Genomic DNA, 18,888 nt, shown 5'->3' on the forward strand with positions numbered 1-18,888 from the left:
GATGGGAGACCGACACCTTGATGTGGGTCATTGGTTGGACACAAAGCTAGTGCCCTTCGATATTCCTCCTCTCTCTTGTTAGGATTTCATGCAAGTCACACAGAGTCCTGGACCAACCTCTTGGATGAGGCACCTCCAGAGGTTGATTCTCTTTGGGGAGAGCTCTCCACTTTATTTGGGAGGGTGAGGGCATAGAGACGGTGAGCTTATCAATGAAACAGCAGAGACTCTTTGTATAAACTGTTAAAGCAAATGTACCAATTGGTTTATGCATCCGAATTAGTGTACAATCAATATAACTCAAATATCTTGTATCCAACATATAAATTGCTTAAACAACTTTTTCATTTCCTCTGAGTAGACACTATGGAAATTATGTATAACTGCTATAGATGTGATTAAAAGTATGTGTTATTGTTATGTAAATTGTTAAAGTGGAATCACTATATCTATGTTATACTAAATGTAAAGGAAAAGGAGGCTTTTTATAAGGCACCTGTGTCATTTCTTAAAAGGTATTCATTTTATTGAAAAACATCAAAACATTTAAAATCATTTATGTATTGTTAGAAACCTATAATTTTATATGATGTCATACTCATGTACGCAACTGAACGTGAAGTGAAGGGCAGAACACATGTCATATATCTATCTTACTTGACAGAGTTGATGCCATTTTGAAGTTTAAGACTGCCCAGAAGGCTGGAGAAAATATTCATGAGCTGTATTAGCATATTGTTTTTGTTCTCTATTTCTGTATGTATGACCATATTTATATGAATGGAATGGTATATATCGCATTGTAACTATATTTACACTAATGTATTCTTATTGAACTACTGCTGTAATTTTCTATGAAGATTTTTATGATACAGAAGACATGCCTGTACATATTGGGCCCAAACGATAATTTATAATATTACTTTTTTATATGTATAACAAATATACATCTATTACATAAAAAGAATTATAAAAGGCTATACAAATCTCTGCTAAATTAGTACTTGGTGACTTACTCCCGACGCAATTCGCCCTACATGGGCTTCATCAGGGGAACAGTGAGTGAAAATTTATGAGCTGAAAACATGAACAGTAATAGTATCATTTAGACACATATTGGTAGATGGACAAAAGTTATACAAATATATCAAAACCACATCACACTGCAAAACATCAAGGGCAGTAAATAAGTGACATTTTAAATATATGGTTCCCTACAGTTCAAAAATAACAACTAGGTTAGGAGGTATCTTTCAACCCTAAAATGTCAAAAAGTCCCCTGTCTCTCAATTTCATGTGCTACCTAATACCACACATATGCCAAATGTAACAAACGTCTCAACACATATCAAGAAATGCAGGTTTCCTTAAAATTTGGTAATGAGTAAAAGCCACCTTATGTATGGTGTCCAATACTTGAGGAATTTGATATATTTGGATACTTACATCATGTAACCCTAAGATACATCTAAAGAGGTGAGAGGAAATCAGAACGAGGATGAGATTGTTAGTGTGGGACACCAAGTCCCTATTGTGTTGTGTGTAAGTCCACTAAACTAGGTAAAAAAAAAAAAAAAAGGAACGTGGAGCATATAAAGGAAAGAGAAGAAAGAAAGAGAAAACAATTGAGTAATCATGGTTGTTATCTTATTGAGCACACCTTAATTCCTTTGTGACTAAATTGATGATGACTGATTTCCTTCCCATTAGTAAGATGGACGTATTTTTTGCAAGTAAGCAGGGGACTCGACAGTGGGGTCTTTTCCGGTAATAGAGTTAAGTTGTCTTTAAGGTCGAGAATCCACTGTTGGTCATGGGAAGATGACCTACCAGACTTAATATAACAAAGAATATTGTCCTATTAGGCCTTGAGGAGACCAACATGGTCCAAGCTTATTTAGATTGCCACTGTAAGGGATTGCATATATGGTATTACTTACTGTGATGAGCGTTTGCTATAGTATGCATAGATATTCTTCTATCGCACCTCTTTCCAGGGGAAAAAGACCATGTTGTTTCCTTACCTCCTAAATACACCTCAAAACAAGACCCTCTCAATCATACGATGGCATTCACCGGGGCACACACGGGAAAACAACCGCACGTGCACCGGAAGTATATTTCTTGCTCAGATATCCAATCCTTTGGTTTCTGAGGCTTGCTTCACTTTCCCTTCCGGGGTGGGAGGAAGGAATGACGCACAGTACTGATGCGTACCTGCCTGGCAGCCTGTTGTGTGTGACATGCATATTCAATGCTTGCCCCCTGTCCCACGCAACTCACATAAGGAGATGCCACAGTTCTATTAGTTCTTAGTATTTTATTTAGGACATAAATTGCAATTAGGATTGAAAAATGTAATTGTATATTTACTATGGTTACCTAAGGTGTATTAATTATTGATTGCTGGTATCTTCTTTCCTTCATTTCGTTAGTGCTTGGATCTAAGTAGAGGTTAATTGGTGTAGGTGATTGTCTAAAAAAAAAATAATATTTAAGTAGATTATAAAGCATATCCCTAATAGTATTTGACCTTAATGCATTCATTGTATAAGCCAAAAATTCTGGCCACACTCCTAAACGTGTGCTTCCCATCCAATTATACACTCATTTTACTATAAATGGAAACCAACATCTCTTTACATAAATTATAAACATGCATATATATAATTAGATATTAATACACAGTGGAAGAGACATGGATATAAATCAATAGAAAATATGTTTGTTAATTATAAAGATCATGTGTCCTACAATGGTAACTCCCTGTTTTTACAATAATTTTTTGGCTCAACTACCATAAATTCTTTAAAGAAACGGTTTATAAGACATCATGTCATTGAGGCCAGGAGGTGTTAAGGCATTTAAAGTGTATATTCATCTAGATTCTGCTCTTAGAAGGGCCTCATCAAAGTCTCCCTCTCTGGGGTTGTGGAAAATTTGTTCCAGCGCTGAGAAAGATATCCAACTGGTGTTAAAATTGTGTTGGGTCACCATTTGGAGACCTATTGGCGTCGTCATTTTCCCTGTGTTTGTTTAATAAAGGTGCTCATACATGCGTTTTCGAAACGCCCTTTTAGTCTTTCCGATATAGAATTTACCACATCTGCATAGTATCAAATACACTATATTGATCGTGGCACAAACGATTTTTTTGCGAATGCGATGCCAATGTCCATTTGGGAGGGCGAACCCTCTCTGTTCGTTTAACCATGTGCACTAGGAGCAATGGCCACATCTTACAACACCTGTATTGTCCCTCGAACATTCAAGCTTTGATGGAGATGAATAGTGACTCTGTACCAAGGACTCTTTCAAAGACTTAGCTTTTCTATATGTTACTTTTGGATGACCATTAAGGAATTTTGCAGTTTTTGGACCACTGGTAAGGAGATGCCAGTGTCTTTTTAAGATATTCAGAAATTCTTGATGTTGTTTATGAAATGTAGTAATAATCCTAACCTTCGTGTCAGAGGTTTTAGGCCTACTGTTGCTGATTAAAGATTCGCAATCTCTCTGAAATGCCTGTTGGTAAGCACATTTCAAGATACCTTTACTGTATCCTCTTTTCATAAGTCTCCCTTTTATTGCCTGTGCTTCAGTTTTGAAGTCTCTCAACTCTGAACAATTCCATCTTAGTCTAAGATATTGACATAGCGGGATGTTTTTTTTCACAGATTTAATATCTATGTTATGTTATGTCCGCTCAACAACTTTTGTGCCATTTTGGACAGTGGATTAACCATTGGACATTAAAGCCAACATAGTTGCATAGTTACATAGTTACATAGTAGGTTAGGTTGAAAAAAGACATAAGTCCATCAAGTTCAACCACTAGAGCAATAAATATATCCCAGATGAAAAACCCTATAAGACATAGTTGGTCCAGAGGAAACCCTAGTACAATTTGCATCAACAGGGGAAAAAAAATTCCTTCCTGATTCCAATCGGATCAACAGTCGCTGTTATTTTTACTTTAAAGCCTTAATACCCAGTTATATTCTGTGCTTCTAGAAAAACATACAGCTTTTTCCTGAAGGAGCCAATTCCACATTTTCACAGACCTTACAATGAAGAATCCCTTCCTTATCTGGAGCTTAAATGTCTTTTCCTCCAGACGCAAAGATTGCCCTCTTGTTCTTTGTATTGATCTCAAAGTGAATAATGGGGAAGAGAGTTCCCTATATGGACTGTTTATATATTTATACAGGGTGATCATATTCCCCCTTAAACGTCTCTTCTCAAGGCAGAATAGATTCAGTTCAGCTAATCTCTCCTCATAGCTGATCTCTTCCACTCCTTTTATTAATATAGTTGCCCTTCTCTGCACTCTCTCCAATTCGACAATGTCCTTTTTGTGAACTGGTGCCCAGAACTTAACTGCATATTCCAGATGTGGTGTGACCAATGCTTTGTACGGGGGCAAGATAATGTCTCCATCTCTGCAGTCTATTCCTCTTTTAATACAAGAAAGTACTTTACTATCTTTAGATATTGCAGCTTGGCATTGCATGCTGGTATTAAGTCTATAATCTACCAGAACCCCCAGGTCCTTTTCCATTTCTGACCTCCCCAAATGTATTCCCCCTGAACAGTATGAAGCATGCATGTTGTTAGCTCCCAAATCATTTGCCACTTGGCTGCCCAAACAAACAGCACATCCAGGTCTGCTTATAGATTTTAGACATCCTGTATGGACTTAATTCCAATACATAGTTTGGTGTCATCTGCAAACACAGAAATTGTACTTTTAATCCCAAACTCTATATCATTTATGAAGATGTTAAATAGTAAAGGTCCCAACACTAAACCCAGGGGTACACCACTAATAACAACTCCCTGGATGCAATCTTTAAGCCAGTTCTCTATCCATTTACAGATTGACTTTTCTAAACCTATCAACCCTAACTTGCATATTACCCTTCTGTTGGGTACAGTGTCAAATGCTTTAGCAAAGTCCAAGTACACTATATCAACTGCTACTCCACTGTCTACCTGTTTACTTACTTCCTCATAAAAAGAGAGTAAATTTGTTTGATAACTTGTCTTTCTTGAAGCCATGCTGACTATCACTTATAATAATATTTTCTAGAAGAAACTCCTCCATGTGGTTCTTTATCAAACTCTCTAAGACCTATCCAACTATGGACGTTAAACTAATGAGTCTGTAGTTACCTGGTAATGACTTTGCTCCCATTTTGAAGATCCGAACCACATTGGGCTTACGCCAATCCATTGGTATCTTGCCAGTGACTAAAGAGTCTCTAAAAATGAGAAATAATGGCTTTGAAATAACTGAGCTCAGCTCTTTGAGGACATGAGGATGTAATCTATCAGGTCCTGGTGCCTTGTCAACCTTAATTTTTCCCAGCTGTTTCTCAATCATATCAAATCTGAGCCATTGTGACTCATTTAAGGCAGTGACATTGTTATTTTGAATTTGGACTTGAGCTCTGCCATTTTCCTTCGTGCACACAGAGCTAAAAAAAGTGTTTAGTTAATCTGCCTTGTCTTTCCCCAGTTACCAACTCACCAACTCAAACATCCTTTAAGGGACCTACATGCTCAGATCTGATCTTTTTGCTATAAATATATTTGAAAATTTTTTGGGGGGGTTTCCTTACTTTTCTTTGCAATCTGTCTTTCATTTTGAAGTTTTGCACATTTTATCTCATTTTTACATCTTTTGTTATATTATTTAAAGGTTTCAAATGATGAAGTTGATCCTTCATTTTTATATTTTTGGAATGCCTTTTGTTCCTTGGCTTTTTTAACATCAACTGTAAGCCACATAGGTTTTAATTTTATCCTCTTAAACTTATTACCCATTGGAATATATTTTTCAGTTTGCTTTTGTAGAACAGACTTGAAAGATTCCCATTTCTGTTCTGTGTTCTTTGAGGACAATATTGTCTCCCAGTCCAAGTCACAGAGAGCCCCCCTAATAGTGGAAAATTTGCTCTCTTAAAATTAAATGTTTTTATGTTTCCTGTTCTTGCTTCCTGTTTACAGCTTACATTAAATGAAATCATATTGTGGTCACTGCTACCCAGATCCTCTTTTATTTGCACATTTGTTATAAGCTCTGCATTGTTAGAAAAAACTAGGTCCAGCAGAGTATCATTTCTAGTTGAGGCTTCTATAAACTGTACCATAAAATTATCTTGTATTAAATTCACAAATTTCCTCCCTTTTGCTGTTCCCGTAGTGCCATTACTCTAGTCAATGTCAGGGTAGTTGAAGTCTCCCATGATTAAAACACTTCCACTTTTTGCTGCTTATTCTATCTGTGCTAGTAGTTGATTTTCTATTTCTTCTTTAGCACTGGGGGGCCTATAGCAGACTACAATCATTATTTGTGTGTTAATCAACCCCACATTCAACTCCACCCATAATGTCTCAACCTCATCGCTTGTTCCGTCCACAATTTCTTCTTTTCCTTTCACTTTTAGATCACTTCTCACATACAGACAAACGCCATCACCCTTTCGTTTGACTCTGTCTTCACGAAAGAGAGTATACCCAGGAATATTGACAGCCAAGTCATGCGAAGAACAAAGCCAGGATTCAGCAATACCAACTAAGCCAAAATCATCCTCACTCATTAAGGCTTCCAACTCCCCAATCTTGTTTGCTAGACTTCTAGCATTGGTGAACAGGCTCTTTAAATCATGCTGCTTTACCATCATTGCCTGTCAAATCATTTTGTTTTTCAGTACAACTAGTACTGAACAATCCAATGTTTGTTTGTAACATGGGTAGCTCCTTACAATTATCCATAATCCTCCCTCTGACTATCCCCAATCCACCCTCCACTAGTGTCTGACCCCTGATTAACCTTTCTGACACCTTTTTTGACTGTCCCACCCCCCTCTGTCTTAGTTTAAATATCCCTCCACCATTCCCCTAAATCTTTCCCCTAGCACAGCAGACCCCCATTCATTTAGGTGCAAACCATCTCTGGCATACTGGTTTTACCCCAATGAAAAATCAGCCCAGTGCTCTTATGAACCCAAACCCAATAGCAATCAATTTGCTATATTCCATTTGAATTTTTATCAGTTAAGGATGAACTGGCGGCGGCTCCAGTCCTCCGTTTGGATGGCTGCCGCTGGTCCACCCTTGAAAGCCACATGGTAAGTAACCTATCCCTCTCCTTTGCTCATCATGTGAAGAATACTATCTGGTACATTCATTGTTTTTTACACATTTATGAATTACAGATGTAGTCACTAACATATACATTCACATATTAGTTGGTTTTATTTTATTTTTGTCTCACTAGAATACTTTGTCCTAGGAATCATGCATTAACACTTTGCTGACTTTCTTTTTTGAATGTCATTCTGAAACATAATTCAAAGGCTTCAACAAGTCATCCATTATATTCAGTGCAATATATGGTCAAGGTTCGCCATCTAGTGGTTCTTTTATTTATGACATACACATACAATGGCAATCCCATAATCAAGGTCTATCAAGGTCAAGGTCAAGGTTCTATGGAAAAAGTAAAACTTCAACCACCCTGACTTGATATAGAATCATATAGACTTTATCTGTTTTTTTTACCACTGCAAATATCTTCATTCTATGCCTTTCTTCACTACATTACAAACCCTAATGCTTTATTAATATTCATTTAATAGATCTCATATCAACACCATAAGAAGCAACAAATCCTCAAATACACCTTTAAAAAAAAAAAAAAAAAAAAAAAAGAAAACGCCATGAATTCTCACACTAGGCACAATCCTGAAAAAAAAAAAAATATATATATATATATATATATATATATATATATATATATATATATAAATAATATCTCAGTTACCCAAGTAAGACTCTTTGACCTACTAATTATAGAGCCATCCTTCTTGCTATTTATTTTTGTTTCATGTCCTTTTTTACATTCTTTTCCTCCTTCAGAGCACCCAAATGGTCCTGTGATTGGTACACCAATCATTGACACCCTATTATTACTGAGTTGGCATAAATACAACACTATATTAGAGTAAGTCTTTGATTTTTACTATATCTAATAATCTCCTAATTGTCCTAAATACTCCAAGAGTTGTTGTACCCTTCATTACATCATTTAATACATAACAATGATATTGGTTTTAACATATTTGTCATACACTAATTAGTTATTATTGTAGTTAGGGTCTCTGTATCCCCTGAGAAAGCCCACTTGGGTAAAACGCGTTGGGCTGAAACCCCGTCCCTAGATCCATGACTTATATGCAAGTTTGTGATTTTTTTATCAACAAATATAGTGTGGATAAAGCACCCTACTTTGCCATTCTGTAACATTGTTTTATTATTATCTTAATGTTTTTGTACTCTAATAAAAATTATAATGATTTTATACATAACCATTTCCTTTGTGCCCTCAAAAAAGCCTGATTTTCTCCTCTTTCCCTTTTCATTAAATACAGTCCAACTTTTGGACTAAGAGGCTTTTACACTTATACCAATTAATTGGGACAATATACTGACAGTGTGAATATATGTACGGCTAGCTATAAATGTTATAAATATTGTGACCTCCACTACCAAATACTGTGCATGCGCGGTATCCCAACCAAGAATGCTGTTAACTGTTTAAATAGATGTGATGTCTGCAAGACCAGCTCTTTTGCCAGCTGGCAAAAGTCCATGCCACTATTCATCAATGAAAAAGTAAGTTGCATTTCTGTATCCCTAGCTAAATTAAACTTTAAATAGTACAATCTATTTTTGAGGGTAATTTTTCCCGAAATGTACTGTTTCTTTTCCCTAATAGAAAACTATTCCAACAACCTGGGAATCCTTGGGACATTCAGTTCCCACCTCTTTTCCCTTCCTACAAAAAAAATAACAATCTTACTAAGATTTTGCATAAATAAAGTGAGTAAAAATATTTCTATAATTACCCTACAAGTAGTAAATTTCATTCTAGTGGGTTGCATAGCAACAAATCTGTCCTAATAATCATGTTCTATATTTTTTGAATCATAGATTTATCTCTCATCTACAAAATAGTCTCTTACTATTTGTAACCAACCGGGATATACAGTACAAATGAGAACCCAAATACACACAATCCTAAACAAACATATCTAAGTTTATCCAAAAGCTAGCATTGTAATACCAAAATATATATATCATTTTTATTATCAACTAGAATAAACATATACTAATATTTTCTTTCAGATATATATAGTACATATATATAATCAAACCAGATGTAAGTGTAATAAGATTCTCTAATCAAATACAAACGAGGTAGTTCCCCTGAAAAAACAATTAATCTCAATAAGAAGAAACAAGAACACATGAGAAGAGCATGCAGTAATATGCAGTGTATTGATCCAAATTACTGCACTGCACATTACTGCAAGCTCTTCTCAAGTGTTCTTGTTTCTTTCTATTAAGAATATTGTTTTACTTTGCCAGAGAATGCAATGTGAAACCAAAAGAATTTCTGCATTCATTTGGTTTTAAATTGCATTCTCTGGCACAGTAAAACAATTATTATAGCAATAGCTCTATGAAAATTCCTGATAATATTAATCCTGATAATTCCTGATTATTGAGTTTATCTGTCAGTATAAACTCTGTGGGGTCCACACATAGGCTGCTCTTCAATAGACACGAGTGATGCCACTACTACAATTCCTGGCATCACTTTTGTCTATAAAATGCGGGGCCATGCATAGGCCATGCATAGGCAGAGAGGGGGTCAAAAAAAGAGCATGCCAGATTTTGACACCCCTGCCTTATAGGCTTTAACATCTTTTTCATCTCAGGACGAGGTTCGACAAGTTTGAAACAATTTCTCACAATAAAAAGATCTTCTATCCTTCCCTCTCACCCTAACCAACTCAAAGTAAGTAATAAATCCTTATAGATATGATATATAAATATGTATAAAAAATATGTCATATACCAAACTAGTTATCGGTGGTTATCACCACAACATTAAGTCATATGATTAAGTTTTCAGTTCTCTTATTTCCTTAATACGTTCTGTACAACATATATATTTTTGAACTTTCTGTTTTGAACTGATCATAATTATACTATGTTCACCCGAACACAGTGTAACCTTGGTCTCAATATCCCTTGAGGAAGCAAATGTGAGAAAGGCGTTGGGAAAAGACCGTAATATATCATTTATATTTGATCCAAAATTGAATGGTCTTGAAATTGAGCTTCATTATCTGTATGTAAGATGCTCAAAAAGTATTACTGTTTATGTAATCAACGGTATCTATATGATTATAACCGTTATTATATAGCAATCTCCTATTTTAACTTGATGTGTACTAATTGAAATAAAATAGTTTATGATCTTAACAGTATCAAATGCCAATAAAAGCCACTTTTCCTTTTCTCTTTAATATTATATTGTAGAGAAAATTGTTCTGCTGCCATTCACATGGAATTTGTGAGTTGGATCATTAGTCTTACTAGATAAGTTTCCCCTATTTCCACTTAGAATCAGGTTTTCAGAAAATAAATGTGTTTTATCTGTTTAAAAGGTCTTAGGTCCTAACGTGTTTCGCCCTATAGGCTTGCTCAGGGGATTAGGAGAACCAAGCAAAACACTAACATAAAGACATAAAATACCAATAAAGTGTGTACAGTTATCGGTCAAGGCTAACAAACTTGATTGACAGTTTCAATGCAATATATCAAATTAACAGATCAATAAAGTATCATAAATGTCTTAAGTAGTTCAGTTGTGTGATGGGGTAGGTTTATTACATGAGGCTGTAAGTGTAAATTTACTAGTTAATTGGCATTAGATAGGTTCATACAATATTTGAATAGTGGTAAATATACCAAACACAAATAGGCCAAATAGAATTTGTAACACAGGGACAAATATAGCACCTGTGGTATTGGGAAAAGTCTTGGATGGATGTTATGTGGGACTGTGGTATTTTTTCTCCAAGATAAAAAACCAGCAGAGTTTTGTTTGCAGGGAAGCTTATATAGCACACTTAGTACTAAGCAGCAGGGCCTGTGAGCCAGTTCTAGTTCTTGTACTTGGAATAAGTAAAGTACTGGTAAGGAAGCCAGCCCCAAACATCTGTGTTTTGCTAGCCATGAGGCTAATCTTTTGTTAAAAGACTTTTGGGTTGCTGACACCACCCCTGCGAGAAAAGAAAGTTTTGTTTGCTTGCCTTTTTTCTTTGAATAAATACGGGCAGGAGCTCTAAAGAGATAATGACAACTGGATTTGCCTTATTACCAGCCTCCCATTTGGTGCTAATGGGTGCTATAAGGAAAATGTAAAAAACACCTATTACATGTTGTTTTTGAAGTTATATGATGTGTAATGTAACTCTAGTTTATTACCTGTTATTACTACCATTAGATCTGTTTATTTTTTATTTGTTTTAACAGTATAAGCTGTCCCAAAAATCTCACATTTACTGTTGGAAAGAAACAATGACATTAACAAAACAACTTTTAATTATAAGTGGTTTTTCCCCAAATGAAAAAAATGCTACTGTAATCGCTTAAAAATCTGTAATATACACTGAGCTGGAAAATAAGTTTGCCAACAGACATATTCTCCTGCTTGCAAAGTTTTGTCAAAGAGGGGGTAAAGCATATTTTAAATTAGTTTGTCCCTTACACAGTAAACTTAGTCTTATCTAAATCGACAATTTCAAATAGGATAACCCTGTCCAGACACTGACAGTGCTGCAGTCTGATTTCACTAAAAAATGAACAGTTAACCCGTATGCCACTGTTGAGTCCTATGACATAGTCAGGGAGGAACCACAGAATGCAGCAGTCAACAGCAATATTGTCAAATTCTGAAATTCCTGCTCCAGCTACAACAATAAAACAGATGAAAAGTAGCAGGCTTCCGCAACCAGAGAGGTGAAGATAGTGCCTCTTTTTCTTACAGGGAACTTCAAGTAGGGATTTTAGAGACTGACGGTGTATCTTCGACATCTGTGGAGAAGTGACCAATTATATTGGTGTTCAGGCTGTTATCCCCTCTTACAATACAACATTGACCAGTGGAGAAGTATCATCATACATTTGTGGTCAGTAACGTGTTTCTCCTCGCGTTGTTCACTCTAGTGTTTGCTTACATTGGTCATTGGTAAGTGCCCCCTAAAGTGGTGGTCACAGTTTAAGTGCCAGCTTATATTATTAGTTAGTGGGAGCTCAATTATATAGATTGGGCCTGATTTACTAAACCTCTCCAAGACTGGAGAAGATACACTTTCATCAAGGAACCTTGGGGATCGGCAAAACCTAGTTTTTGAGGTATTGCAACTCTAAGGGTCATAAACTAACTGGGGAGGTCAAGTGCCATATATAGTTCATTATAAGAATATGGTTTTATGGATTGGTCTGTATGAGGGTTGGGTTTAAGTGTTGAAATCAAGCTAATTATAACAGGCAATGTTGGGAATAAAACCTTTTCCAGGTTCTTTTGTGTTTGCTGTACCATTGGGGAAATTTATCTTCACGTTATGTGCCAGATACAAAATATTATAAAGTGAGTGGAATTCACTTCCTTATTCATTCACCTCCTAGAGACAGGGGGTCAAACCCTTTTTACCTAGACATATACTTCAAAGTCTATGAATGTTAGATGAGTAATGAATAGTAACTGGAAAGACATGCACCTATAGACTGGTGGTGTTACAAACATTCATATTTATTTATTTAAAATGTTTCAATTCATTTTCAATCATTTTTGGGAATTTCCAGGTGTGAACATTGGAGGAGCTGGATCATTCATATACAAGAAACCAAGTATAGACAAAACAATATCTCCAACTGAGTCAGCCTCAAAAATTGAAGACAAGAAGGTTGCTGAACCCTCAAAAAGTCTCAATAAAGGTAAGATGTCAGAAAAAAATGTTGTTTATCTAATTTTCTCCCAAGTGCATATCTCAATAATAGGTTTGCCCTACATTATAATGATTATTAGGAAGTATGAAAGAAGATTAATATAATGAAGTATAGGTGCAGATGATGATAATAAATATTAAGCATGGGAGCAAATTATTATAATACAGTATAGGTCCACTTTATTAGAATGATGAAACATGAAAGCATATTGTCGTTTAGGGTTCCCCATGGTTGTAGTAAGAGTTCAACAACTAGTTAAATTGCCCTAATACCAGAAACAAAAATGTCCATCTAGTTCTAATCTAATCTAATGTTTTTTTTTGGCAAACAAACATAAATTTAATTATGAAGAAAAAAGTGGTTAGAAAAAAAAGGTTAGACAAAGTTCAGCTGAACTTGGTCCTCTGGCACCAGCGGGGGTCTGGAAGAGGATTTCTCCCACTCCAACAGATAACGAAACACCTCATTCACAAAGTGCTGGAAAACAGCTGGGGCATTGCAGAGACCGAAGGGCATCACAAGGTACTCATAGTGGCCATCTCTGGTGTTAATGCTGTTTTCCATTCATCCTCTTCCTTGATCCGTATTAGATTTTATGCACCTTGGAGGTCCAGTTTGGTGAAGATCTGTGCACCACGGGATGGTCAAAGAGTTCAGGAATGAGTGGCAGAGGGTAGCAGTTGTTCATGGTGATGGCGTTCAGACTGCGGTAGTCAATACATGCCTGGAAAGTCCGATCTTTTTTCTGGACAATGAAAAACTTTGCACCAGCAGAGGGAGAGGACTTGCGTATAAATCCCCTTTGCAGATTCTCCTTGTTATAGTCACTCATAGCCCGCGTAAGACTGTCGTAAGACCAGTGGGGAGGTAGCTGGTCAGCTCTGCGCTTAGAAAAGACGTCTTTGAAATCCATATAGTGATTGGGAATAGATGGTACAACCCATATAGTGATTGGGAATAGATGGAGCAACAGGCCTTATAGGCGTGGGCTTGGCAGACATTTGGAGTGACACAAGGGACCCCAAGCCAATACATCTGGAGTAGACCAGTCCAGCACTGGGGAGTGTTGTTGAAGTCATGGGAGGCCTAGAATTACTGCAGAGGTGGCCTGAGGAAGCACAAGAAACGTTAAGTCTCATAATGTAGCACACCAATGAACATTTCTATGGATCTAGTCTGAATAGCGAATTAGTCCACATGACAGAAGTGGTACCATTCACCGCAGAGATATGCAGAGGCTGTGATAATGGCTCCATAGGCCAACCACATTCTTTGAGAAGGGTGGCTGAAATGAAATTTCCAGCTGCTCCAGAGTCAATGAAGGCCTCAAGGGCAAGTGTGGAGTTGTTGTGGTGAAGCTGGATGGCTATGGAGGGTCGCTGGCTGGGGGGGAGAGAAGAGTGACCTAGCATGCCCCTCCCAGAGCATGCTAGGAGCTGAAGTTTCCCGGGCTCTGTGGGCAAAATTTGATAATGTGTCCCTTCTGTCCACAGTGAAGGCAAAGAAGCCAGAAGAGAGGCGCCAGGTCCTTCCCTCTTGGGATAGCCTTGATCGGCCTAGTTGCAAAGTTTCTTCAGAGACGGGGAGAATAGGGGAGGCTGGAGTTTGCAGAGGCTGCTGAAAGGATGGTGCCAGTCATGGGACAAAGGCTACGCGTGGGCGAAATTTCTCCTGTGAACGCTCTTGGAAGCGAATGTTTATCTGGATAGCCAAGGAGATCAGATCATCCAGAGACGAGGGAACCTCCCGACCAGCCAACTCATCCTTCACGTGGTCAGAAAGGCCTTGCTAGAGGGTAGCGTGGAGCGCCTCATTGTTCCAGCCAGGGCTGGTTCAGAGGCCATTTTCTAATTGGCCAGTGGATTGAACCGAATTGATAAAGCTTGGAAACAGAGGCACGCCTGGTGTCAAAACTGCTGGCATGCGCAGGAGAGAGGCGTCTGTGCTTTAGAGGAGATCAGGTAAGTGTGACAGCGTTCAGCAGATGATGCAAAGGTAGTGATGTCTCATCCTGACACGTTTCGCTGTGAAGCTTCTTCAGGGTATGATGAGACAAAAACAATGTAGGATGCGTCTAAGGGCTGCTAAGGATGTGAAAGGTAGATTCAAGCGGAAGAGGAGAAGAGAAGTGGCAATGGTACCAGGTAGTAGCTGTACAAGGATCCTCACAGTGGGACAGAAGTTAGGTCCTTGGGAAGAACCTGAGGGTAGGCAGGTCATGGCGCTGCTTAAGCAAGGAAGGCTGGTACCATAGGGAGAGCATGATTGCCCAGGGAGAAGCATTCAGGAGTGCTTCAAATAGAAGCACACAGTGGACAAACTGTCCTGAATTCTAGGACGACGCGGGACCAGATCGAGGGAGGGTCCAGCGCCATCAAGGGATCTGCAGGATTAATAGTAAGTGTGTTTTTTTTAATTTTCAGTTTAGTTTAACTCTAAGGAATCATCACAATAGTGACTCCCTTCCAGACTGCTAAATAGTGTTGTGTGAACATGTCTGTTTGGTTCCAGGGCTGTTTGGACCATTACATCTGGGATTTAATATAAACCCAAAGCTAAATACCAATAAATTCATAGTAAAAAAATTCTACTGGTTTTAGGAGTCACTAAAGCAACACAATGGCATGGGGAAACAACCAAATATCCAAAAAAGCAGTCAGCACAGAACAATCTGGAGAACGGTTTTAGATTTGCTGTTGAGGCAGTTGATACAAAACTCAAAACAACTAGATGGTGATGGCAAAGACATACCATGTATTGATGCTGAACCCTTACTCTCCTCTGAAAAGGCAGTGCAGTAAAATCAATCAGGAAGAAGTGCAGATCAAGGGAGAAAGTGAAGCATGTACAGTCAACCCTTCATATGCCATGTCTTAACAGGGGTTTCATCAGAAGCTTGTAGAAAGAGGGGTGCTGCCATGAGAACTTATTGTGAGATTTATTATGATTAGGAGGACCTGGTATTGGCCAAGGCATGAAGCATTGAAACAACAGACTGGGAAGGACAAAGGAGAGCAAGTTGCAGAGCAGCAGGGTGCTCAGAACCAATAAAGTTCCCATTGCAGTTCCTTTCAATGCATTCCTTTGTCAGAGGCAGGGTGCAGACAATAGATACATAGGCCCTGATTTACTAAAGCTCTCCAAGGCTAGAATACACTTTCTTCAGTGAAGCTGGGTAATCTAAAAAACCTGGAGTTGATTTCCTAAAATCATTTGCTATTTGCTAGCAAATGTTTTAAATCCTGGATTAGATCCATTCCAGGTTTGCTGGATCACGCAACTTCACTGATCAAAGTGTATTCTCCCCATCCTTAGAGAACTTTATTAAATCAGGGCCATAGTGCATTGCATATGCATTGCATTCCAACTGAGCTGCACCTTATGCAAATGTAATGAGAGAGAAAGAAAGACTAAGAGTTTGACTGTTGCCCCATCAGAAGACAAGCAGCCCTCCGGATGAATGCCATCTAAAGCTGTCAGGAAAACAAAAAAAAAAAAAACAAAAAAAACTAAATCCCCTAAATCTAAATCAAAGTCTGGCACAGTAGGTATACACAAAGTTTAATAAAATGTTATTAAAGGTAATTATTGAATAGAAAGATGGACACAGTGAAGATACATGACTTTGGACTTTGTAAAGCGCTGTATAATATATATGCGCTATACAAATACATGTTATTAATATTACATTACATAAAATATATATTAAGCAACCTTACATGACATAATTAAAAAAAAAAAATGAAAATAAAGGAGACCATATATATCTTTTACAAAATGGTTGGTAACTAATTAAGTAATTCAAACCAGGGTAAAGTGTGGTATTTGTCTGCTTTTTATGAAGGGTCTGGGTGGGGGCAAGCTCCATGTAATGCAGATGTCCAATAGGACACCTGCTAGTTACTAGCACCACACATGGATGCAAATATGGACCCTAACATTAATTGTCAATATTATTGCTAGAGGCATCAGGGGTACATGACTTATGTAAGAACAAATAATATTATATATATATATATATATATATATATATATATATATTAGGTACAGTGTATGAATAATGAGGATTTTTAAATGTAAAAGCGGTACATTTAAAAATCCTCATTTATTATTTAATGTACTGCCCGGTCCCGCCTACCTGTGTAACGATTCTGCCCTCAGACCTAAGACTCGCCAGCAGATGCCCGGCTGGCATCTGCCTCCCCTGGCAATGCGTCCCCAACTTTCATGCCTCAGGGATGCAGATGCCCGCCGGGCATCGCCAGGTTACGCCAGGGAAAGAAGATGGGGCATCACTGGAGGACACTGCGGGCACTGCTGGAGGTAGCCGCTGGAACGTGGGATCAAGGTAGGAGTTTTTTTAACTCCCTGCCAATTCCACCCCGAGTGTGGCTCGGGGTTACTGCTTTTGGATGGAAAAGCCACACATGGGAATACCACCAGGGAGGTTAATCCAACAGGGTTTACAACTTCAACTTTGTTTTTATTTTACTTGTATGTGTATTTTACTTTACTTTACTTGCATGTGTATTGTAAAAAAATATTAAAGTTGTGTAGGTAGTAGAGGTTTCCCCTAGAGTATATGGTTGTCTTAGACATATGACTATGGTAGTGAGGACATTTAGTGACATTACTATGGACTTTACAGCGCTACGTAATATGTTGGCACTATATAAATACTGTGTAATAATAATAGTGCATGCCAACCCCTATGCGAACAGTAGGAAAATACATTTTAAAATTAGTTTTAGTTGCTGTACTAGGTAAATATTGAAGAAAATACTAAAACGAAGTTTTTTGGCACAGAATTTCAATAGCATTTAGTTAGGCAAACAATGGATGCCAGCTAGACATGTATGTATGTATATATATATATATATATATATATATATATACAAGGGGTGCTGAGAAGTTTCTGGCTTTGCTCCCTTCCAGATGACAGCCTAATATGACAGCCTAATATCTTTTTCTTTCTTCTATTAATATTTCTTTTAGTGAAAAGCTGTGATGGCAGAGGCACAAGCAAGTTTTAGTCGTTGGAGTTACAGGCCGTCATGAAATTTTTATCTCTCCAGGGAAATATCTCTCCAGGGAAAGGAAGGACACTTCTCCTCCAGTGTTTGTGACATCTCGTAACTCCAACAACGTGAAACTTGCTTGTGCCTCTGCCATTACAGCTTCTCACTAAAAGAAAAAACAGTTTTAAGAATCGCAAAGACCTGATATTTGCACAGTAACATATTAAGACATTGGGCTGTCATATGCCCCCACCCTAATTTTTCTATTTCATCTAGATGGGCAAAGCCAAGAACTTCTCAGCACCCCCTCGTGTGTGTACAGTGAGTATTTGTTGCACGCATTGTACAGTATAGATAAATCCAATGTAGAAAAAGTAATGATAAATATTATATAGTGGGTATAAAGTATACCATGTGTATATCCATGGTTAAGGTACGCAAAATGTACAGTATGGATGGTATCTGGTATATATGTGGGGTGTTAGATCAAACCATTATTTTATGATATTATACTCATGTACGTGACTAAACAAGTGAAGGGCAGAACATATGTTGTATATCTATCATACTTGACAGAGTTGATACTATTTTTTGAGTTTGAGACTGCCCAAAAGGCTGGAGCAACTATTCATGAGTTGTAATAGCATATTCCCTTCGTTATCTATTTTGGTAAGTATGATCTTATTTGAATGTATGGAATTGTATAAAACATATTGTAATCACAAACACACACACACATTTACATGCATATATTATTATTGAATTGCTGCTGTAACTTTCTTTGAAGATTTTTGAATAAATACACAGTTTTTTTTTTTTATCAAAAAAGGACAATCCTGTTCTTATTACCCCCAAACAGTAATTTGTAATAATACTTCTTTACATAGGGTATCTATTATGGGTTACAATAGGAATGGGAGCAGAGGTGGGTACAAAGGTAATATCTAGTGGGTTGCTGGCTAGGTGATGGTTTATCTATGCTGGAAAGATTCTTTTT

The 18,888-nt window shown here is 37.4% G+C and overlaps 1 protein-coding gene across 5 annotated transcripts in view; it reads left to right on the forward strand.

Moving 5' to 3' along the window:
• LOC140342623 (cysteine-rich protein 2-like) overlaps nucleotides 1-18,888 on the forward strand; it is a 155,599-nt gene that overhangs the window by 87,822 nt on the left and 48,889 nt on the right. For 4 of the 5 annotated variants that reach the window (XM_072428882.1, XM_072428883.1, XM_072428888.1 and 1 more), the window contains one exon: nucleotides 12,730-12,861. In XM_072428882.1, the coding sequence (XP_072284983.1) occupies nucleotides 12,730-12,861 (132 nt within the window). Of the gene's footprint in view, nucleotides 1-12,729; nucleotides 12,862-14,366; nucleotides 16,044-18,888 lie in introns of those variants that run through there. The other variant, XM_072428884.1, reaches the window with a different exon arrangement.

This window comes from Pyxicephalus adspersus, chromosome 12 (assembly GCF_032062135.1).
Source record: "Pyxicephalus adspersus chromosome 12, UCB_Pads_2.0, whole genome shotgun sequence".
Classification (NCBI taxonomy): domain Eukaryota; kingdom Metazoa; phylum Chordata; class Amphibia; order Anura; family Pyxicephalidae; genus Pyxicephalus; species Pyxicephalus adspersus.